The sequence below is a fragment of the Cyprinodon tularosa genome, unplaced genomic scaffold (assembly GCF_016077235.1).
Source record: "Cyprinodon tularosa strain WSP-4 unplaced genomic scaffold, ASM1607723v1 ctg819, whole genome shotgun sequence".
Lineage (NCBI taxonomy): Eukaryota > Metazoa > Chordata > Actinopteri > Cyprinodontiformes > Cyprinodontidae > Cyprinodon > Cyprinodon tularosa.
In genome coordinates, this window is record NW_024039584.1 from 684 (window position 1) to 25,577 (window position 24,894).

The window sequence follows — 24,894 nt, forward strand, 5'->3', positions numbered from 1 at the left end:
AGTTACACGCCGAAGTTTTTAGGGGACGAGGAGAACTATAAGCTATAATAATAATACGCGGAATAAATATGTGCAATAGTAATAGGTGGGCCATGCCTTCGGCATGTGGCCCCCCTAATAATAATAAGAAACTTTCGAAATACAATAGGCTCTTGCAGCCTTCGCTGCTCGGGCCTAATAAAATAAAAAAATAAAATCAGAGCAGTATGTTAAAACACATTGAGCATCTCAAGAAAAACAAGCACATATCTCCATCACTACATTCTTCATGGTTGCTTTAAATTCATTAATGGACACCAGAGTTTCTAATTGGAGCTCTTTCTGGAGGTTATTCCATCCCCGAGGTGCAGAGTAGGAGAATGCAATTTTTCCCAACTCAGTTGAAGCTCGGGGTACATTAAAAAGTAACCACTGAGAGGTGGTGCATTGACTTTATCCTTGACTGTAGAAAAACAGGAAGTGGAATTAGCTAACTAGTATTGGAGCGAGGTTTTGATGACTCTGTTGCAATCGGGCAGGTTGCACTTTATCATATTGGCTAATATTAGCGATGGTGCATGAGAGAGAAAGGGAGAGAAACGCTATTCAGGAAGGGAACCTCTGATGGGTCATGTGAGGTAAATGTCTGCTATGTCAAAATGGATTTGTGAAATGTGTCCATGTCCTCGTCAGCACACCTACTTATTTTTTTTTTTTTAAACATAAAAAAAACACTTTAAGCGATGAAAATAAACAATTTTGTGAATTTTTTTAAAGCTGAATCCAATTTCGCCTTATCCTTGAAGCTCTTCTAATGCCATACTTCAGGATGCACGTGAGACGTCTGTTGATAAGACTGCTGTACCTTAGGTGCTCTAAGGAGCGTTAACGCATATCTTTCCATCCTAGCGCGTTTAGACTTGATAAAAACTCCTTTGCTGGGATCAGACAGATCTGCTGTTAATTATTACATCATTTTTTCATATTTCAAATCACCGCGTTCAACCGCACACTTCATTTGATCTGAGTTTGCAGTTTTTAATGTGTTTTTGCTACTGTTGGTTATTTAAAACACCTGAATGTTCCCACTGTGGGACAACAGCGGATTGCTAATAATTAGGTTCCCGCTAAGGAAGGGGGGGGACAAGGTGCTATAAATGTTTTATTTTATTGTCGCTGTGATGATTCTCCTTCTCAGAGGAGGGAGCAGTAGTCACCATCGATGTCAGCCTGGCCTACAGAGATGATTTATACAGCGAGTGGACAGAGATGGCTCGTTCGTTTGAACGGAGGAACCTAAACTGCAAGTTCTCATTTGAGAAGGTAAAAAATTGTTTTGGTGTTAGGTGACGTTTTTTTCTTTTATGCTTTCCAAGATTTTCTAGAAATTGTTGTCAAATCTTTAAATTTTTGATCCCCTTTGCTATTTTCATCATATTTTCTGGTTTAGAGCAGATTTTAACAACATAAGCTCCATTTACACTACCATCTGAAAACCAATCCGTGCAGAGCTTGGTTCCTTAAAGGAATAGTACACCCAAAACATGATTAGCCTTCATTTTCTACTCACCCCCATGCTGAACAACACTCTGGAGTACTTTTTTGATATCTCAAATGCATCTGGAGATCTGGGAGGCTTCTTGCTGTCTGCTGACATTCAAATAATGGAGGTCTATGGCGCCCGAGGCAGAAAGGTCCATAAAAGTCCACAAAAAACGTGTCAATATTCCTCCATACTGCTCGTCCAATGTATTCCAAGTGTCCTGAGTGGGTAGCGTCCATAATTTACTCGAAACAAAGTCATTTAGAATGTTTTTAGAGCATAAACAGTAGTGTATAGGATTTCCTAAAAGCGCGTTCACGAGTCTACGGAAACAGCGGCAGACCAAACCAGATGAAAGTGCGCATTCAGCTCGGCAAAGAACTCATGCTCTTCCTCAACACTGAAGTCCTCAGACATTTTTCTTTCGTTGTTTCTTTCTTTGCACAGGTAAACGGCACATTTCTTCTTCTACGCTTGCATTATCGGCAGAGCAGACGCTGAATGCGCACTTTCGTCTGGTTTGGTCTGCCGCGGTTTCCGTAGACTCGTGAACGCGCTTTTAGGAAATCCTATACACTACTGTTTATGCTCTAAAAACATTCTAAATGACTTCGTTTCGAGTAAATTATGGACGCTACCCACTCAGGACACTTGGAATATATTGGACGAGCAGTATGGAGGAATATTGACACGTTTTTTGTGGACTTTTATGGACCTTTCTGTCTCGGTCACCATAGACCTCCATTATTTGAATGTCAGCAGACAGCAAGAAGCCTCCCAGATCTCCAGATGCATTTGAGATATCAAAAAAGTACTCCAGAGTGTTGTTCAGCATGGGGGTGAGTAGAAAATGAAGGCTAATCATGTTTTGGGTGTACTATTCCTTTAAGTCTTCCAGCAGTTTAGTCCTATAGCAGCATAACTATAGAGATAACTCAGAATAATCTGAGCCCCTCTACCTATGAGCTCTATCAAAAATTAAATTTTAAGCCCATCCTTAAAAGTATACAGGATGTCAGCCTCATGGACTAAAAGTTGAGCTGTTTCCACCCTTTTAACCCTCTACTGTGTCTTTTTTTTGTTTTCCAGAACTTGGGGAGCCAGGACCGTCAGTATGAATGTGACCCCCTGCCTTTCATGGAGGTGGGGAGTGTTGCTCATAAATACTATCTCGTCAACATCCGCCTGCCGGTCAACGAGCGCAAGAAGGTTAATATTGGGATTGGAGAGATCAAAGACATTCATCTTGTGGTCAGTTGGTCAAAAGATTCTTCTTGATATGTTTTTATTGTGGTGTTGGCATTGAAAAGAATGTATAAAACCCAGTTCAAATGCTAAATGTAGAATGCATTTTATTTTCTCTGAAGAGCATCCATCAGAACGGAGGTTTCACTAAGGTTTGGTTTGCCATGAAGACTTTCCTCACTCCCAGCATCCTCATCATAATGATCTGGTACTGGAGACGGATCACCCTCATGACCCGACCGCCTGTCCTTCTGGAAAAGTAAGGCTTCTCTTGGCAAAGAACGAGTTGGACTCGAACAGAAATATTATTTAGTGAGAGTTACAGTTTATTGAAGAGAAACATCTGTGCATCTTTTGTCACTTTAAAATCACAGACTTCTTTTATTCATTATTAAGAGACTTGCCTTTTAAAAAAACGAAAACATGACAGATCACAAATCCTTTTTGTTTTTTTTAGTTCCTTATCCCAGACATTTTAATATCTATAATCAGTAGTCTAGTTGTGTTTAAAAAAAAAAGAAAAAAAAAAAAAGAAAAAAAAGATGGGATTGTGGATGGTTAGCATGGCTATCGCCACCCCTACATGGTTAGCACGGCTATCGCCGCCCCTACACTGTTAGCACGGCTATCGCCGCCCCTACACTGTTAGCACGGCTATCGCCACCCCTACACTGTTAGCATGGCTATCGCCACCCCTACATGGTTAGCATGGCTATCGCCACCCCTACACTGTTAGCATGGCTATCGCCGCCCCTACATGGTTAGCATGGCTATCGCCGCCCCTACATGGTTAGCATGGCTATCGCCGCCCCTACATGGTTAGCATGGCTATCGCCGCCCCTACATGGTTAGCATGGCTATCGCCACCCCTACACTGTTAGCACGGCTATCGCCACCCCTACACTGTTAGCACGGCTATCGCCACCCCTACACTGTTAGCACGGCTATCGCCACCCCTACACGGTTAGCACGGCTATCGCCGCCCCTACACTGTTAGCACGGCTATCGCCGCCCCTACACTGTTAGCACGGCTATCGCCGCCCCTACACTGTTAGCACGGCTATCGCCGCCCCTACACTGTTAGCACGGCTATCGCAGCCCCTACACTGTTAGCACGGCTATCACCGCCCCTACATGGTTAGCACGGCTATCGCTGCCCCTACACTGTTAGCATGGCTATCGCTGCCCCTACACTGTTAGCATGGCTATCGCTGCCCCTATAGGGTTAGCATGGCTATCGCTGCCCCTACAGGGTTAGCATGGCTATCCCTGCCCCTACAGAGTTAGCATGGCTATCACTGCTCTCACATGGTTAGCATGGCTATCACTGCTCCACAGAGTTAGCATGGCTATCACTGCTCTCTCATGGTTAGCATGGCTATCACTGCTCCACAGAGTTAGCGTGGCTATCGCTGCCCCTACAGAGTTAGCATGGCTATCACTGCTCTCTTATGGTTAGCATGGCTATCACTGCCCCTACAGGGTTAGCATGGCTATCACTGCCCCTACAGGGTTAGCATGGCTATCACTGCCCCTACAGGGTTAGCATGGCTATCACTGCCCCTACAGGGTTAGCACGGCTATCGCCGCCCCTACACTGTTAGCACGGCTATCGCCATCCCTACACTGTTAGCATGGCTATCGCGACCCCTACACTGTTAGCATGGCTATCGCTGCTCTCACATGGTTAGCATGGCTATCGCTGCTCCACAGAGTTAGCAGAGTTAGCGTGGCTATCGCTGCCCCCACAGAGTTAGCGTGGCTATCGCTGCCCCCACAGAGTTAGCGTGGCTATCACTGCTCCACAGAGTTAGCGTGGCTATCGCTGCCCCTACAGAGTTAGCGTGGCTATCGCTGCCCCACAGAGTTAGCGTGGCTATCACTGCTCCACAGAGTTAGCATGGCTATCGCTGCCCCCACAGAGTTAGCATGGCTATCGCTGCCCCTACAGAGTTAGCGTGGCTAACACTGCCCCCACAGAGTTAGCGTGGCTATCGCTGCCCCTACATAGTTAGGGATTAATTTCCCACTGGGATCATGGAAGGACACTCCTTTGATTGCTAAATGTTAGCGGGCTGTGCTATATTTTTGCTGGTAATATATAGTATAAATTTTATAGTCAGTAATAAAATGTAACAGGGGATGGTGTGGGGGGGATGGTCATTTAAGAAGGGGGATTCCCCCCACCCCCAACTCGAGTACTGTCTATAATATTGGGCAGATTTGCCTTTTATAAGTGCTTTAAATGTTGTTTTGATATTAATCTGAAGCTGTAGTGTTGTCGTAACGTCCCGCTGTGCTGGGACGATGGATCAGTAAAGAGGCTGCAATCTGTGCTGCAGGAGGCAGCTGACGAAGCGTGAAACGTGTTACGAAATCTAGCAGCACTCAACGGATGCACGCTGCACATGAATTTCCTTAGAACAGCTACACACACCAGCCAACCAGAAACCAAATCTACCCCCATCACACACACAGCTACATGCCAAGTGTCTCTCTCCATCCCACTTGTTTTTTTCCAGCTCAGGGATTTTATTCCCAGAGGACCAGCGAGCTCTTAAGATGTGTGACTTGTCATGGCCTATTTTATGGATAGCAGATTATTTTTTCATGCTTTAAAAGCTTTACCAAAGGTTCCTGCCATGCTGACCCTCTGAGGCATCAAGATGGTAAACCTCAGATTCCCTTTTAAACTTCAGAGTGATGTGAGGGGAACTTGCTTTGGTTAAAATTACTTGATGTTCAAAATAAATACATAAAAATGTCTTTGTTAGAAGAATGGATGTATTTAAAAGCTCAGACATACTAAACATACCCAAGTGGGCCTCAGCAGATGGCCGCTCACACTGAGCCTGGTTCTGCTGGAGGTTCCTTCCTGTTAAAAGGGAGTTTTTCCTCTCCACTGTCGCTACAAGCATGCTTAGTGTGAGGGATTGCTGAAGAGTCAATGAGTCGATGCAATCAGCTGGTTTTCCTTAGATAGAAAAGTTTGAATCAATCTGACTGGATGATCTGGTGAACTGCAGATGGGCTAGCGTTAGCTTTGGGCTAACGTTAGCCCAAAGCTAACGTTAGCCCTGGCTGCTGTTAACCTCGGAGGTTCGCTGGTTCGCACGGTCCTCTCAACTTCCTAACTTTTTTAAAAATTACACACTAAAGCAGTAAATGGCTCATATAGTGACGCTTAAAGGAGTTGTTAAAGGGAATTGCTGGCCTAACTGAACAGGCGAGGTCTTCAGTTCCCCTGCATGGGGGTGGGGAGCCGCGATGATGGTGGGAAGGAATCGACCCTGTCTCTTCATAGGAAGTGATTAAAGCAAATCCATATTTGAGGGCCTGTGTTTTCTCTGAATATCATGCAGGTCACACTTCGCTGCTCGGTTTCTTGCATTCACTGCATACTGACAATCAGAAGACATGGAAACCTTTCTTCACTGCTTTTATCGACTTTGTTCTGTTCACCCATAAACCTAACGATACGCAACAACTGTGGTTCACCTACATGCTGCGGCATTCCAGGCGTGACATCATGTTGGAACTATCTATACTTCTACCCCTTTCTTGCTGTGGGGCAGCCTTTTGGCTCGATAAGCACTTTGCTTTTCAAACAAACTTATCTTCTCAGCAAAAGCCTCAAAGTCATTGTGTTGTAAAATGTTGTAAATACCGTGCTTCTCACAGGAGAGTGTTAGCTGGGCGGGTGTTAAGGGTCATTCTGAGGCAGGAACAACAACTGAAAGAGGGGGGGTAATGAAGGTGTATCATGACATAAAGTTGAATCAAGAGTCTTATATTAAAACATAATGGAATTTAAAACCTAATATGCAGCTAAAATAGAAATAAAATATGAAAGGAACTTAGTTGTACAGCAGGAGAAATAAGGATCTTTTAAAAATACCAGAAAAAGTTAAAAACAATCCATTTGCTTCCAAGTTTGAAGACGTTTCTCTTCCATCCAGGAAGATTTTTCAATTCAAAATGTCAGAAATAATGTTGAGTTCCAGGTTTTATCCAGCAGCCCAACAAAGCCTTCTTTTAGTTCTGAAAACATGCAAATAGAAACGGATGAACGGACGAAAAGCCTTCACACTAAGCATGCTTGTAGCGACAGTGGAGAGGAAAAACTCCCTTTGAACAGGAAGAAACCTCCAGCAGAAGCAGGCTCAGTGTGAGCGGCCATCTGCTGAGGCCCACTGGGGTATATATTAGGGATGCACGATATAATCGGCCCCCTATCGGTATCGGCCTTAAAACTGAATATCGGACATCGGCCACCCCACCGATATTTAACCCGATATTTGATCAGCTTCTGAGTTTCTAAAGTCTTAAAAAAAAAAAAAAAATTACTACTTCTTCTTCTTCCTCAAAAACTTCTTTTTTACAGACTTAAAAACTTCTAAAGACGAGGGAAAAAATATTGACACATTAAAATATCCCAATATCTTCATATGCTGATATATTGCCATTTAAAAACACCATATCAATCTCTTTTACTAATGAAATATTGCTATATGTCATCGTTATGCTACGAAATCCCCCGAAAATTCACGAAATGTTGCCAGATTTTTATATGTTGATATATTGACGCGGTATCGCTCTATTTTACTAACAAAATCTCACAAGAATTTGCAAAATATCACGAGAGTTTGTAACAGAACGATGAAATTTCGCGAGATTTTGAAAGTAAAATAGATCGATACCGCGTTTTTAAAAATCTATTTGATATCAGCATATGAAAATATATTTGAGTATATTATTTTTCAAAGTGTCAGAAATGGATAACAAAACTGCTATTTTCAATGACTACTTATTTTTGTCCAGCTTTAACATCGGTATCTATCGGTTATCGGCTACATGAGCTTTAAAATATCGGCATATCGGATATCGGCCAAAATCCCAATATCGTGCATCCCTAGTATGTATAATATGTCTGAGCTTTTACATACATGCCTGTCTTTGCCAAGGGCCCCAAATGTCTTAAATAAGCCCCTGGGCGGCACAACAGGTTGTCGGTTAGAGGATATTGCTCTCTTACATTAAACTGTGCTGCATTTAATAAAAGAAATAATGGGCTGAAAACATTTTACACCAAATTTAAATTCATCTAAAAACAGAAGGCACGTGTCAGGAGGTCGTTTTGTCACTGCAGTAGGATGAGGTCAGAACTCATAGAGTCCGTCGTTATTTAACCAACCTGCTGTTCAGCTTGGCCTCCTGTTGAAATGCTGAGCATCATAAAGATGAGAAACGGATGTCAGACGCCATTTTGGCTACATTCACACTGCAGCCTGAAGTGACCCAAATCCGATTTTTTTATTTATTTTTTTTGGCCCACATGTATCAGATCCTTTCATGACAGCCTGAACGACGCAGATCCATTTTCTTCCAATGCGACCCAGGCCACTTGGCTCTTAGCCTGGGTGCCATTCCGAACTTAGTCCCGCCCACAACGTTTGAGGTCGGGAAGTTCGGTCTGGCATTGCTCAATAGTAGCGCGAGTATGCTAGCACAATATCTGGCGGGCCAATCAAACTGTCAGGGCGGGCTTTATACGATGTTGGACAGATGATCAACAGTAACGTAATCAACCACGTCTCCAAAGCGTGCTTGGGTGACAACAACAATGGCTGCCGCTGGAGAGTTGAGGTGAGTAGATTCTGCTATTAGGTCTGTTCTAGAAGATATCGACAGCAAATTAATTTTAAAAGAGGAACAGAGAAACGCGATCAAGGCATTTGTTGGAAAGAAAGATTTATCAATGTATGTCGCTTAACATACGTCACGCACTCCGTTGCTCTTATTGGTTGTAGGTCTATCCAATTGAGTGCAGAGGCATTTTTCTTCCTGGTTCGTTCGAAACACGCCCCATAATCACAGCTCTATGGAGCAGCATCAGACTCAGATTCTGACTAGAATTGAGTCGGACTACGTCAGGCTACTTGGCTCTGTGGTCCTGATACGAATCGGATCTTTTCAAATGCGACCTGTGTCTGAACGGCCAGGTCGCATTTATCTGACCTAAGCGCCATTAATACCAGACAAAGGTCACTTTCCTGGGTCTTGCTGTGAAGAAGCGGCAAGAAAAACAACAACCATAGCGGAAGATGATGCAGAGAGCAGTTTTTATGTTTAACCATCTTGAAAAGATTGTGTTTTTAAGGTTGGCAAAGACCTCTAGATGTTCTCCAGCGCTACCATCCATGTTTACTTCTGTAAACACAGAGCACGCTGGCCTGTGATGTCATGGACTTGTTAAATGAGGAATTTATGTCCCCTAAAAAAGCCGTTGCGCCACCGTGGCTTCCTCACGGTTCTTTTCCTGGGAGCAAGTTACTTACTACCAGAGATGGCAAAAGTACTCACTTTCCGTACTTGAGTAAAAGTACAGGTACTTGTGTAAAAAAATACTCTGGTAAAAGTGGAAGTACTGATTAAACTTCTTTACTCCAGTAAAAGTAACAAAGTACAGGCTTGTAAATTTACTTAAAGTATAAAAGTAAAAGTAGAAACCACTTTTTTCATGCCGTTGCCTACATTTTAAATGGATGTCTGCCAATAGGACTAGATCTCCGTTGTGTTCATTTTCAATCATCTCGTCGTCCATGCTACTATGCTAACGCCACCGCCACCTAGCTGCAATGATTTGCCGCCAATGAATCCCGCCGAATCTGTCGATTCATCTTGTAGTGGTGCGTCAAATGCAACGTAGATTCCCATCCAATTAGACTGAATTTGGTATTGATGACGTGAAAAATAATAACGGTAACTCCATTGAAATGATTCAAAACTAAAGTAACGAGCCAATTTTTAAACATGTAAGGAGTAGAAAGTACAGATATTTGTGTAAGAATGTAAGGAGTAGAAGTAAAAAGTCGCCATAAAAATAAGTAGTAAAGTAAAGTAAAAATATCAGAAAAATCTACTTGAGTACAGTAACGAAGTATTTGTACTTCGTTACTTCCCATCTCTGCTTACTACTCTTAACTCAAACTGGGTAAAACCATATAAAAAGGACTATAAAACAGGAGTAAAAAAGTAACAAGAGTTTAATCCAGATCAGGTCGTTACAGGACAGAGAAAATGCTTGGAGCTTGCACAGCTGTGGGCTCAAAAATCACGTCCGCGAGCGTCCGGCAAAGATTGAGCCCCGAACAAGGTCATCTTCTCCTTCTTATAGCTCATGAGTCTATGTGTTGCATCAGGTCCATATCAGAAACTGACCCGCCATCCATGCCCAAGGATTACAGATAGTTCTCCTCTATCAGACCGGCTCCAAGATGTGCCCATATCCTGTGTATCTTTAAAAGACAAGAAAGCTGTCCTATTTAGATGACCTCCTTACACACAGTGACCTTCTACTCTGTCTATCTGGCTAACAAAATAACAATGCACATGATGTATAAAGCATAAACCTAACAGACTTCATGATGTATGACTTCAGTTCACACAGGAGATCATATAGAAGTCTTATATATTTGGATATGTGAACGGCAACGCATAAAAATCGTAATTGAGCCTTAAGACCTGCAGTGTGAACGTAGCCTCTGATCGTCTAAAATCTGGTTACCAGGGAGGAACGCCATCTTAATAAAAAGCGTATATTTTTTTTTGTTTCTATCAGGGTCATCTTCGCTCTGGGCATCTCCATGACCTTCATCAACATCCCGGTGGAGTGGTTCTCTGTTGGCTTTAACTGGACCTGGATGCTGCTCTTTGGAGACATCAGACAGGGCATTTTCTACTCCATGCTTCTTTCCTTCTGGATCATCTTCTGCGGCGAACATCTGATGGTACTGTATTCACCAGACCACGTTTTAAGACTTCCCTATTGGTGCTAGCTGAATTTCACGAGCGGAGTCTCTGAGTTAGCAGCACTTTTTGAACGTCTCTCCTGCAGCCTAATTGACCTGAGAAAATATAGTTTCCATTTTAACTAGGGATGCATGATATAATCGGCCCCCTATCTGTATCGGCCCTAAAACTGAATATCGGACATCGGCCACCCCACCGATATTTAACCCGATATTTGATCAGCTTCTGAGTTTCTAAAGTCTAAAAACAAAAACAAAAATAAATACTACTTCTTCTTCTTCCTCAAAAACTTCTTTTTTACAGACTTAAAAACTTCTAAAGATGAGGGAAAAATATTGATACATTAAAATATCCCAATATCTTCTTATGCTGATATATTGCCATTTAAAAACACCATATCAATCTCTTTTACTAATGAAATATTGCTATATGTCATCGTTATGCTACGAAATCCCCCGAAAATTCACCAAATGTTGCCATATTTTTATATGTCGATATATTGACGCGGTATCGATCTATTTTACTAACAAAATCTCACAAGAATTTGCAAAATATAACGAGAGTTTGTAACAGAACAATGAAATTTCACCAGATTTTGAAAGTAAAATAGATCGATACCGCGTTTTTAAAAATCTATTTGATATCAGATGTCAGAAATGGATAACAAAACTGCTATTTTCAATGACTACTTATTTTTGTCCAGCTTTAACATCGGTATCGATATCGGTTATCGGCTACATGAGTTTTAAAATATCGGCATATCGGATATCGGCCAAAATCCCAATATTGTGCTTCCCTAATTTTAACAGCTGCTTGAGGCATCAAAGGTATTAATGTTTATTACTCCAGTAGTAAAGTATAAATCCTACTGTTTGAAAAAACACTTTTGTAGAAGTTAGAGGATCAACTTAAGCTTTTTACTCCAGTAAAAGTGTAAAAGTACCATTTTTGAAATGACTTAAAGTATGAAAGTAAAAGTAATGCAGGAAGGACAGAAGCTTTACTGCTCTACTTTATTAAAGGAAAATTTTTCTACAGTTCTGCATGATAACTTCCTTAGACTTCATTTTCTTAGTTTTCTAAACCCGGGCATACATGGTGTAGAGTACAGGGGGTAACGTGGGGCGATCAGCCTCTAATGGCTGCCTCCTCATCAGGAATCGAAGGTCGGGCCGTCGTAATGTGGTCGTGAGCAAATCGCTCAGAGGGTAAACAAGGATTCTTCTTCTTCTCAGATGAAAACACAGAAGCATGGCGGGGGTGCAATGTTTGTTACGTCTTTTCTTTTTAGGGCTTTCAGCACTAAATCGCACAAATAGCCAAGGCAGCGCGTTTCACATATTCCTCTTCTACTGGTTTGGCTTCCGGATAGACGAGTCCGAGTGGCGCCATCTCACTGCGGAGTAGAGACTGACACGGGAGTGGATTTTCACTCCTGTCCCGTCCCACTCCCACAGAAAAAAATGGTGTCCCGTCCCGATCCCGGGCCAGAGTAGAAATCTAAATCCTGTCCCGTTCCACTCCTGGTGAAATTACAACGGGTGTTGATTTTCCAGCGAGGCTCCCCCCAGAGGGCGAAAGTAAAAGTGCACTGTCGTAAATATGCTCAGATGTTCTCCTGGTTTCTCCGTCAAGCCAGGCGCGGTTGTTTTGAGCTTAGCAGACAGGCGAACGCAACGAATCACCATGTCTACTGCGGTAAGTGACTATTTTGTTCCAGTTTTCGAGTTTGAAAATTTAGCATGTTTTCATACGTTATTTTCTCGCTGGTTCCGCCATGATAACTGCACAAATATCGCCACTGCACTAGCAACGAGCATGCCTTTCACTGGGGGCGTGTAGCAGTTCTCGCCGTAAAGCAAGACTGACTCTGGCGAGACTTCTGAGCCTGTGGGTGCGGGCCGAGGTCTCCTGCAATTGCAAGTACGGTATTTCCCCTACAGACCACCAGGGCGGCCGAGAAAACCTTTGTTCCACCTGAAATGACTCATTTAATCATCCAAAACGTTATGGAACACATTAATTAACTGGAAAATGTTGCATAGTATGCCTTTAAGTTCCTGTTTCTAACTGTAGTAAAGGTCAGTTAAAGTAAAAGGAATAATAATTATAAATACATAATAAAAGTAGCAAACAAGGAAACAGACCATGCTTATCTTAGGTGAATAAACAATCAAACCTTTTGAAGTCGAGTTCGCCACTAACTGTTGGTCCCTCCATTGTTGTTTTTGAGCGTGGGTGAAAAACTCAGAGCGGAAGCACTGTTGGTTTTTGGGTCGTGTAGTTTTCTTTGACTCGCATTATAGTGTAGGCTTCAAGGAAAAAAACTACAAAATGGCGGCGCCAGTACTGGATTTTTTTTCTTTCTATTTTATTTTATATTTTTGGCATCTATCCTAGTTTTTATTAGTTACTAGGGATGCACGATATCGGGATTTTGGCCGATATCCGATATGCCGATATTTTAAAACTCATGTAGCCGATAACCGATATCGATACCGATGTTAAAGCTGGACAAAAATAAGTAGTCATTGAAAATAGCAGTTTTGTTATCCATTTCTGACACATTGAAAAATAATATACTCAAATATATTTTCATATGCTGATATCAAATAGATTTTTAAAAACGCGGTATCGATTTATTTTACTTTCAAAATCTGGTGAAATTTCATCGTTCTGTTACAAACTCTCGTGATATTTTGCAAATTCTTGTGAGATTTTGTTAGTAAAATAGATCGATACCACGTCAATATATCAACATATAAAAATATGGCGAAATTTTGTGAATTTTCGGGGGATTTCGTAGCATAAAGATGACATAAGGCAATTTACTGTGCATAATTTTCCAGATATGAATGGGCAGAAAGAAAAAAACCTGATTTTTAAAAAAAATCACTTTCCCTCTGTCTTATCGTAAGGTGGCAAATCTGGGGACATCTCCAGCTTGTTGATAAAAAGCAATACATCTTATCAAGATGAATTAGGAATCTGGGAAGGTAATGGTTTCGTTTATTAAAATTTAAACATAAAAAATCAGGTGTAAAAGCCAGGAATATGCCTCTTTACACTGTTAGTATTTCCCAATATTATTAGAATGAATAAAATTAGGGATGCACGTTATTGGGATTTTGGCCGATATCCGATATGCCGATATTTTAAAGCTCATGTAGCCGATAACCGATATCGATACTGATGTTAAAGCTGGACAAAAATAAGTAGTCATTGAAAATAGCAGTTTTGTTATCCATTTCTGACACATTGAAAAATAATATACTCAAATATATTTTCATATGCTGATATCAAATAGATTTTTAAAAACGCGGTATCGATCTATTTTACTTTCAAAATCTCGTGAAATTTCATCGTTCTGTTACAAACTCTCGTGATATTTTGCAAATTCTTGTGAGATTTTGTTAGTAAAATAGATCGATACCGCTTCAATATATCAACATATAAAAATATGGCAACATTTGGTGAATTTTCGGGGGATTTCGTAGCATAACGATGACATATAGCAATATTTCATTAGTAAAAGAGATTGATATGGTGTTTTTAAATGGCAATATATCAGCATATGAAGATATTGGGATATTTTAATGGATCAATATTTCTTCCCTCGTCTTTAGAAGTTTTTAAGTCTGTAAAAAAGAAGTTTTTGAGGAAGAAGAAGAAGTAGTATTTATTTTTTTTTTTTAGACTTTAGAAACTCAGAAGCTGATCAAATATCGGGTTAAATATCGGTGGGGTGGCCGATGTCCGATATTCAGTTTTAAGGTCGATACCGATAGGGGGCCGATTATATCGTGCATCCCTATTAGTTACTATTGGTTTGCTCCCGCTCCCGTCTTTTTCCGTTAATGTTTAATCCTGTACCGCCCCAATCACGTGATCGTTACCAATACTGACTCCCATATTAGTATTTTTTTTGTACAGCTAGACAACGCACCATCAGGCTGAAAGTCGGGCCGATCGAAGAATTCTCGCATGACTTTAAAATATGCACGAAATGGGAAAAGATTTGTGCAGTGTACATCCGGCTTTAGGAGAGCTATCTCTTGTTTTTTTTATTTGCGCTGCAGCAGAGCGCAGTTCTCAATCTGCAGAGCCTCTCTGCTCTCCTCTTCACAGTTCAGCAATTTTAAAATGATTTTCATAAAATGATCCGTGCATTTAAACATACTTTAGCTTAAATAAAATAATACTCAGATTTTATAATTGTTACACTGCAAAAATGATCTCAAAATGAGTAAACATGTCTTAAATTAAGGGTATTTACTCTTAATTTGAGCAGGTAAATAAGATGATTTGCCAATTGAATGAATACTTTTACTCTTAAAATAAGGTATCTTGATATTATGTACTTGAAATAAGACTAATTGTTTTTTCATATTTTAAGTGTAAATTGTCTTGTTCCATTGGCAAGGTGTTTCACTTAAATCCTTAATTCAAGAAAAAATGCACTTATTTTAAGAAGAAAAGACTTATTTAGATTAAATTTTTTTGCATTGTTATAAACATTTGAAGACGGCCAATGTGACCTTATTACATTATAATGGGTACGGCTGTGATTTATAGATGGATTGATGAAGGCTTGCATCTGAAAAACGTTCTAAGCTGCTAATGAATGTTCTTCCTGTTGAACATTTTGCAGCGCTGCTATGATTCTCCTGTCTTTACTCGCCTCATGGGCCTCATGTTCTTCATTTATTTTCAAAGTTAGTTTACAAAACGAAATTTGAAAAAAAAAAAAAAGATTTTTGTGTTTTCATTGTTGGTTTAAGATTGAAAAAAGAAACAATTAATAATACACAGATTAAGGGAACTTTATACATTTTTTTTAAAATAACATTTTATTAAATTCATTTATTTCTATAGCTCCAATTCACATCATGTCATCTCAAGGGACTTCCCAGTTCACCAGATCATCCAGTCAGATTGATTCAAAGTTCCAGTAAAGCAAAGTCCCCCCCACTAAGCATGCTTGTGGCGACAGTGGAGAGGAAAACTCCTGTTTAACAGGAAGAAACCCATGTCAGGATTAAAAGAGCACATCCAGTCAGTCACAGTCAGAGAAACAGGATTGCACTGAAACACAATACAAGATAGAGCTTTCTAATTTGATTTGAAAACAAACAAAAAAAAAAGAAAAAAAAATTGTTTGATTTTGAAAAAGAATGAACCGTAAAGCGTTATAGTTGGTCCGAACTTGTGACAGTGATAATAAAAAGCAGATTTAGTTAGAAAACAGATAAATGTGCAGTACTTCAGGGTGAAAACATCCTATTTTATTTGCTTTTCTCTTTCCTCTCAGGACCAGACGGAGAGAAACCGTTTCTCAGTTTACTGGAAGCAGGTCGGCCCCATTGTGTTTGGTTCTTGCTGCCTGTTTATCTTCGACATGTGTGAGAGGTGCTGAAAAGACTTCTTTATTCCTCAGCTTTCCCTTTAAAGCCTAATATTATTTTTATCATTGTTGAAAATTGTCAGCTTTACAGCAGACATCAATGGTTTTCTCTTGTGTCTCTAGAGGCGTCCAGCTGACCAATCCCTTCTACAGCATCTGGGCCTCGGATGTAGGAACGGAGCTGGCTGTATCCTTTCTGCAGGACTCTCATAGGTCCCTGGAACTTTGGGAATTTGAAAAAACTGTATTTTCACGACCATAAGGCGCACCGTACTAAAAGGCGCAGTCTCAGTTATGCGTGCCATTTCTGTATTTAACACACACATAAGGCGCACCGTACTAAAAGGCGCGGGTTTTATATACCGCTACATATCCTCTACTACGTTTAAATACCTCTACTGCATATTTAAAAATAGAGCGGCAGCAAAATTGAGTATGTTTGTGCTTTATTCATGTATTTATTACAAAGTATTAATCAAACCTGGGAGCTGGCCATGAGACATTCCTATTGTCGGTGCACCGCTGGTATGTGGGGGTCTGAGCGCCTCCAACAGAAATAGTATAGAAGGATGGTAATCTGGATGAACTGACTGCAATTAATAAGTTTTCAGGTGGATTTACTCACTTAAAAACATATTAAAACTACTTTATTCCCACTGATCACAGCAAAGATAGCTGCAAGGTGCATTTATCACAAAGTATTATTCAAACCTGGGGGCCGGCCGTGAGAGACACATCGCTGATGACACAGGGCTGTGATCACTCCTCTGAAACAGTTTATTGACGCATAAATTAACTTAAAATCCTGAAACCTGCCGACAGAATATGTTCGCTTTTATTATCCTATTATCCTTTTATAATCCTTTAGATTATTTAGATGAAAAACACCTGCCAGCCGCCGCGGTGAACCCGGAGGCGACCCGGCCCAGAGCCTGCTGTTGAATTAAGTTTTCAGGTAGAAAAATAGAGCGGGAGCAAAACTGAGTATGATTGTGCTTTATTCAAGTATTTATTACAAAGTATTAATCAAATCCATCAAAGTCATCATCCTCTGTTTCTGAGTTAAACAGCTGCTCTAAATCAAACATGACAATTTCCCCTTCTTCGCTGTCAGAGTCACTTTCCGTGCCGTGCGGCTCCTCGGAAATGATGCCGGCTTTTGCGAAAGCTCGAACTACGGTGCCAGCAGAGCTGCCTTCCACTTTTCGTGGAATTATTCTGCTGGCAGAATATGTTCGCTTTTATTATCCTGCTGCTTCATTTTTGCTGCTTGTACCAGTTTAGTTCTGACGCGCGGCTGAAGCAGCTTTGCTGCTCTGGCTGCGCGGTGCAAAAGTGTGTCTGACGCGCGTTGGGTGGAGCTTCACTATCCTTTCTCTGCCTTGCAGCTATATTTGCTGTCCAACAGCAAAACTTCAATTTTTCCATCTCGAGCAGCAGCAGCGCGTTGGCGGAGCGTCAGATGCTTAAACGTATGATTGCCATATAAACGCTCCGACGCGCTGCGCCTGCTGCTAAAAAACGCGCTGCGGGACCTTTTGCTGCGTCTATACGCGCGTCAACCATTGACTTTGCATGTAAACTCGCTGCTTCTGCTGCGTCCGGTTCACACCGATGTCGAGCGGTTGAAGTTCCTTTGTCAGACCTCCCGCAATAAGCACAGCGTTCATTTGTTTCACCATGTTTTTCACATCAGCTGTGAGATGGAGTCCCAGATTACCAGAGATGGTGATGAGTGAGAAAAAAACCACCTGGTCTCCTTACATTCAGCCACTCTTTCATCATCTCCTCAATGAGGGGGTCTCAAAAGTCCGCAGTAACAACACACATAGGGCGCACCGCACCAAAGGGCGCGCCGCACATTTTGAGGGGAAAAAAAGAGTCTTAAAAAGAAAATACGGTACCTGGCAATTTTTTTTTCTTTTTGAAAATGGCAAAAAAAAAATCCATCCTTGATTTACTTTTATTCGTTTAATTTGCTTTGTATGATGATTTTTGATGTTTCATATACATAGTTGGTGCGTTTCACACTAAGCATGCTTGTAGCGACAGTGGAGAGGAAAAACTCCCTTTGAACAGGAAGAAACCTCCAGCAGAACCAGGCTCAGTGTGAGCGGCCATCTGCTGAGGCCCACTGGGGTTAGTACCTGAATTGGGACTTGCCATGTAGCTTGTTGTTTCTTGCTCATCTTGAAGACATTTTTTAAGTTTTTGGGGGGTATTTTCATGACTTGATAAAATAATTTGTTCTATTGCACTAAAATAATGTGCAAGTAAAGTTTCTCATGACAAAAATTGGAATTTAAAGCTTAGAAAGATATAAAGCGTTGCATATTGATACTAGCTCTTTAAATCCTTGACCAGTGCTTCCTCAGATGTCCTTCATCATCGTAGCAGGAATCTGTGCTTGTCTCTACTTCCTCTTCCTCTGCTTTATGGTGTTTCAAGTCTTCCGTAACATCAGCGGCAAAAGGACGTCCCTGCCTGCCATGTCCAAAGCCAGACGCCTGCATTATGAGGTACGTTAGATTCTGCTCTGATTTTATCTCCGGGGTCTTTAATGAAGCCGTACGAACATCAACGCGCCGAAAATGACCAAAAACTGACCATTTTGGCCAGTTTCAGTCTACAAACTGACCAAAAACTGACCATTTTGGCCAGTTTCAGTCTACAAACCGACCAAAAACTGACCATTTTGGTCAGTTTCAGCCTACAAACTGACCAAAAATGGCGACTCTAGCTATAAATGTGTGGCCGTGAGGGCGAGTTTAAAATGTTTTTTGGTCTTAAAAAAACGGCCGCCTCACATTCTAGCATTTCAGTTCCTCCACTCTAGCAGGCTGGATTTTGCTAAAACGTTGTGGCGCTTGAGGTCTGATTATACAAAAACCGTAGCAGTTATCAACATGCCGTCTTCAGTTTTATACAGACGAAGGATTTATCTTCAAACTGAGCTTCAAACTGTTTTTCTACGTGACTGTATCGCTGTTTTCTATGCTTTTTTTTTTTCCCCTCTCCCCATTCATTTCCTATGGGATTTTTTTGCGACGTTTTCACTAATAATTCGCAAACCTTCGGACTAATGAGAAAGTTATATACAAGCACGCATCGCACCATTGGTCCCGACGCGTGTGCCAACTTTGGGCCCGATGACCTTTTGAAACTATTTTGGAGAAACTTGGAAAGTTATGTGATGGTTTTATCGACTTCTAAATGATCAATACAAAACAACTCTGTTAAGAATAGAATATTCTCTCTATAATAGAGCTGCATGGTGACCAGTTAGGCTTTAACACTGAAATCCTTTCTCTGTTTTGCCAGATATTAACTGTTTGGGATAAATATAATTTATTTTTTTTCCAGGGCCTGATTTTCAGGTTCAAATTCCTCATGCTGGTGACTCTAACCTGCGCCGCCATGACCATCATCTTCTTTATCATCAGCCAGGTGAGCCTTTGTGACGGAGGCTTTTATTTAGATTAGATTAGATTCAACTTTATTGTCATTACACAGGTGCAGGTACAAGGCAACAAAATGCAGTTTAGGTCTAACAAGAAGTGCAAAAGCAGCAAGTGCAGGATGAATAATGGCTCCATAAATATAGAACATGGTTTCTACTGAATGAGTATAGAGATGAATACTATTATAAATAATGAATATGATATATAGATCACTAGTGTTATGAACTAAATTTACAGCTGGATATGTACTGAATATAATATACAGATGGATATTACTATAAAAAAAGGTTTTTACTATAAAATGAATAAACAGAAGCTAAGTTAAAGTGCAGTGGAAGGTAATTGAATATTACAGTTAAAGTACGTTTTTGCAGATGTAAATGTAAACAATCGGTGCTGTGAATAAACAGCCGGCAGTGCAAATCAATAATCAGTCAAAGTGAGTAGTGCAAGATGCATATAAAGAGTTGTTACTATAGTAACAGGAGTAGGGATGCACAATATAATCGGCCCCCTATCGGTATCGGCCTTAAAACTGAATATCGGACATCGGCCACCCCACCGATATTTAACCCGATATTTGATCAGCTTCTGAGTTTCTAAAGTCTAAAAAAAAAAAAAATACTACTTCTTCTAGTGATGCACGATATTGGGATTTTGGCCGATATCCGATATGCCGATATTTTAAAACTCATGTAGCCGATAACCGATATCGATACCGATGTTAAAGCTGGACAAAAATAAGTAGTCATTGAAAATAGCAGTTTTGTTATCCATTTCTGACACTTTGAAAAATAATAAACTCAAATATATTTTCATATGCTGATATCAAATAGATTTTTAAAAACGCGGTATCGATCTATTTTACTTTCAAAATCTGGTGAAATTTCATCGTTCTGTTACAAACTCTCGTGATATTTTGCAAATTCTTGTGAGATTTTGTTAGTAAAATAGATCGATACCGCGTCAATATATCAACATATAAAAATATGGCAACATTTCGTGAATTTTGGGGGGATTTCGTAGCATAACGATGACATATAGCAATATTTCATTAGTAAAAGAGATTGATATGGTGTTTTTAAATGGCAATATATCAGCATATGAAGATATTGGGATATTTTAATGGATCAATATTTTTCCCTCGTCTTTAGAAGTTTTTAAGTCTGTAAAAAAGTTTTTGAGGAAGAAGAAGAAGTAGTATTTTTATTTTTAGACTTTAGAAACTCAGAACGATGAAATTTCGCGAGATTTTGAAAGTAAAATAGATCGATACTGCGTTTTTAAAAATCTATTTGATATCAGCATATGAAAATATATTTGAGTATATTATTTTTCAAAGTGTCAGAAATGGATAACAAAACTGCTATTTTCAATGACTACTTATTTTTGTCCAGCTTTAACATCGGTATCGATATCGGTTATCGGCTACATGAGTTTTAAAATATCGGCATATCGGATATCGGCCAAAATCCCAATATCGTGCATCCCTAGTCCGGAGTGCAGGTGAACTTTACAGTCTTTAAAAAAAAAAACAAAACAGAATAGCATTTTTATCTTCATAGAACGTCATTGAAAGTGTTCCTGGTTTGTTTCCAGGTGAACGAGGGTCACTGGCACTGGGGGGATTACACGGTGCAGATAAACAGTGCCTTCTGCACTGGAATCTATGGAATGTGGAACCTGTACGTCTTCGCCATCATGTTCCTGTATGCACCTTCGCACAAACGCTACGGAGACGAGCAGTCCAGTGGTCAGTGCATCACGGGTAACTATGTGCTCTGAACTCTGACAGTGATTTGGATTAATGGGGTGGGGGGGGGTGTTAAAAAGTATCACTAAAGCTGTAGGGGGGGGGGGGGGGGGGGGGGTAAAGACGGCTCTTTGGCTTCAGACGGTGATGCTGATGGAGGCTAGGCTCGCTTCCAGTGCGGAGGGGAGGGGAGGGGGGAGAAGTGCGAGGAAGTAATGAAAACCATCCATCCATCCCGTCTGAGACGAGCGGAAAGTGCTGGAAGTTTTGGAAGCTCTTTTCAAACTCGGCTCGTGTTTAAGCTGGAAGTGTTTATGCAAATGGGAACCAGTAAAGCTGCCTGGTTTGCAGGAAGTTGCTGCTAAAAACAGAAGATAATCCAGAAACTGATGCATATCTGTAGCTCTTTCACTCACAGACCTCTTGTTTCCTGTCGTTTAGACCGGTTTAAAGCAAAAACCTTTTAAATGTGGTGTAAGTTTATTTGCCCCCCCCCCCCTCTGCACCACCAGTCCCCAAAACAGAGGCTCACTACTAAGAGCTTCCTATTGGCAGCAATTCCTGCAGCGCCGACTCACTCAGGCTCATATTCACTGCAAAAATCATCTAGAAATAAGTAAAAATTTCTCAAATTAAGTGTATTTACCCTTGATTTGAATGGGTAAATTTGATAATTTGCCAATGGAATGAGTATTTTTACCCTTAAAATAAGATAATTAGATAAAATGCACTTGAAATAAGACAATGCAAATGTGTTTTCTTATTTTAAATCTAAATTGTCTTGTTCCTTTGGCAAAATGTCTCTTTAATCTCCTCAATTTAAGAACAAATGCACTTATTTTAAGAAAAACTGACTTTTCTAGATTTTGATTTTTTCCAGTTTTGGATCATAAACTGTTTTTAAAGCCACAGAAAAGCCGTTTGATTTGAGTTTGGACTTTGACTAGGACATTTTGTGTTTCTTTTTCAGGTAAATTCCTGTTTTTAAAATGTAAAACATCTAAATTTTTTGTTTTTGAGGTGTTTTATATTCTAACAATAAAAAAGACGGGCGGTGACGGCTGACGGCTTTTTTCTTTTTCCATCTTTGAGAATAAAATGGAGTGAACAGAGTTTGGAAATGGAAAAAAAAAAAAAACAATGCAATTTAGAAATTTTACTTTAAAAAGTGGCTTCAAACAAAACAATGTTTAAGAATAACCTCAGATTTTATTTTAAATTACATAGCTTTTCAGTTTTTCTTTGGATTAAATTTTTTGATTTTACAGATTTTCATATTTCAAATGTCCTATTATATACAAGAGGTGTGTGTGTATATATAGAGAGAAATAGATAGAGATATTTGATAGATAGATATAGATAGATATTTGATAGATAGATATTTGATAGATATATATATATATATATATATATATATATATATATATCTATAGAGAGAGAGAGAGAGAGATAGATAGATATTTTATATAGAGAGAGATAGATATTTGATATAGAGAGAAAGAGAGATAGATATTTGATAGATAGAGAGAGAGATAGATATTTGAGATATATATATATATATATATCTAATTTTCATCATTTTAGAAAAAAAAATTTCATCAATATATACATAAAATGTTCTTTGCAACAATAATGGAGCAAAGTTCTCTCCATACTTGTTGACGGTTTAGTTCATCTCTGAACACAGCTGCTAACATTGAACTTATTTACAGGTATCAGAGTAAAGTGGGTTTAACACAAACATGTTTTTTAATTCTAAAAGTTTCTGAAGGATTTCTTTTCTCCAGATTTAAAAATCCTCAATGTTGGTTGTGATGATCTGTGTCCAGGTGACGGCGGCGCCGCCAGCGGAGAAGACATCCAGCTGACCACCACCATCACCCACGTAGACGGACCCACTGAGATCTACAAAATGACCGGGAAGGAGGCCCAGGAATAGTTGACACCGTCCGAGACACCGCCCGCTACCTTCGCTTTGACGTCCCGCCTCCCTGAGCGCCAACAATCCACCTGTCAGAGCTGCACTCATCACAGATCCTCCAGCCGGTCCAGGTGGCGCCCCTTTCCTAACCTCCACGTCGGTCCTCTTGATTTCAGACGACTTGCTGTCGAATTTCCTTCTAGATGTTCACTGTGGTGTTTTTTTTAAATGTTGCACAATGCCTTTGAGACGAAGCTGGGTACAGAAAAAGCTGCTTTGGATGGATTTTAAAGAGGTAGGATGCTTTATGTTGCAGCCGTCAAAACCTCCAGATTGTTTTTAGGTTGTTTGCAGAGACTTGAAGAGTTTAAAGGATGAACGGAGACGTTTCAGCGAACGCCCGCCTACTTTTATCCAAGCTCTTAGAGCTGTCACTACAGTCTGTTTGTTTTTTTTGAATTTCTGTTTTTTTTTTATCACTGTACGCTGGACTTTTACTACTTTGGTAAAATAATTTACATTTATTATGTTACAATGTAGATATCCATTTTTTTTTTTTTATATCCAAGTCCTTATTTTTATCTTCCCACACTGTCGGTACCAAGCTCTGAATGTCGGACGTTGATCATAGCCTTCTACCCTCTGTATTTAGTTTAGCCATTTTCTTTTTTTATGCGTATTTAAATAAACTCATTATCAATATATTCTCTCATGTGATCCTTTTTTTTCCACTTATGTAGGGAATAAACCCTGTTGAGCTCTAAAAGGAGAAAATTCTGTTTTTTAATCTCAAATAGTTCACTATTTAAATATTTGATCTGATTTAAAGGGTGGGGGTAAGGCGCCCTCTTGTGGCTACAAATAGAACTGAGGCGCTAAAACTGGAATTCATGAAAATAACTTACCAGAGGGTTAAAAACTAAAGTTTAAGACATGTTTTCAGCTATTTTACTATTGGTGACATGTTAGAAAGCAGAGTTGCATTAAATTAAACTTTAATTAAAATATAGATAAAATATGCTGCCATTTGATCTGTTATTAGAGATCATCAGGCTGTTTGTGCTGCAACTACATCCCTGATGTTCATCTAAAGACACTTTAAAAGATTCATTTCTTAATTTCTGAGTCTCTTTTTATTAAAAAAATATTTTTATACTTTAAGGATTTTTCACTCTGATTCTGGCTGTTGAAGTTAGCATCTGATTTGCAGTTTTTCACTTTTTTGCACTTTAGTTGTTTTAAAGATTAAATTCAGCTCATGTTCAAAGCCTTTAACCCTTTATGAGGAATTAAAAGTATTAAGGCTGAAGCAATTAATCCATTATGTGGTTAATCAATTATTGAAATACTCGTCAACTAATTTAGTAATGGATTAATCGTTAACTAGAGACTGTAAATCATACTTTTAGTTGACATAGCGACACCTAGAGCAGGAATTATACTAACATTGTACAGAAATATGTAAACATTTTGCATTAAAAAAAAATCTGTTTCCCTCTATCTGTCCAGAACTCCTCAAGTGTGAAAAGTTTTAGTTTCACCTGCTTTAATTTAGTAAGAAGTCTTCTTCAGGGAGCCTTCTGCTACTCCATTATTAATCGATTAAGGACAGATCCTAATATATCTGCACTGTGGGGATTTTAAATCGGATAGCAATTAAAAAATAAAAATCCTATTTTGCACAATTTGCTTAACTAAGTATTTTTTGTTGTGTGTATATATATATATATATATATATATATATATACACATATACATGTTGGGGCGACAGTGGTG

At 39.7% G+C, this 24,894-nt stretch overlaps 1 protein-coding gene across 1 annotated transcript; it reads left to right on the top strand.

Annotated features, from left to right (window-relative positions):
- Window positions 1-1,164: 1,164 nt before the first annotated feature.
- On the top strand, window positions 1,165-23,568 carry LOC119774576 (protein wntless homolog; the record flags this gene model as incomplete). Its single annotated transcript, XM_038272116.1, has 10 exons — window positions 1,165-1,302; window positions 2,612-2,773; window positions 2,890-3,026; window positions 10,389-10,557; window positions 15,891-15,988; window positions 16,107-16,170; window positions 18,359-18,502; window positions 19,347-19,430; window positions 21,044-21,212; window positions 23,027-23,568. Coding segments are annotated over 10 exons (1,275 nt in total), but the record flags the coding sequence as incomplete, so codon positions are not given.
- Window positions 23,569-24,894: the final 1,326 nt, after the last annotated feature.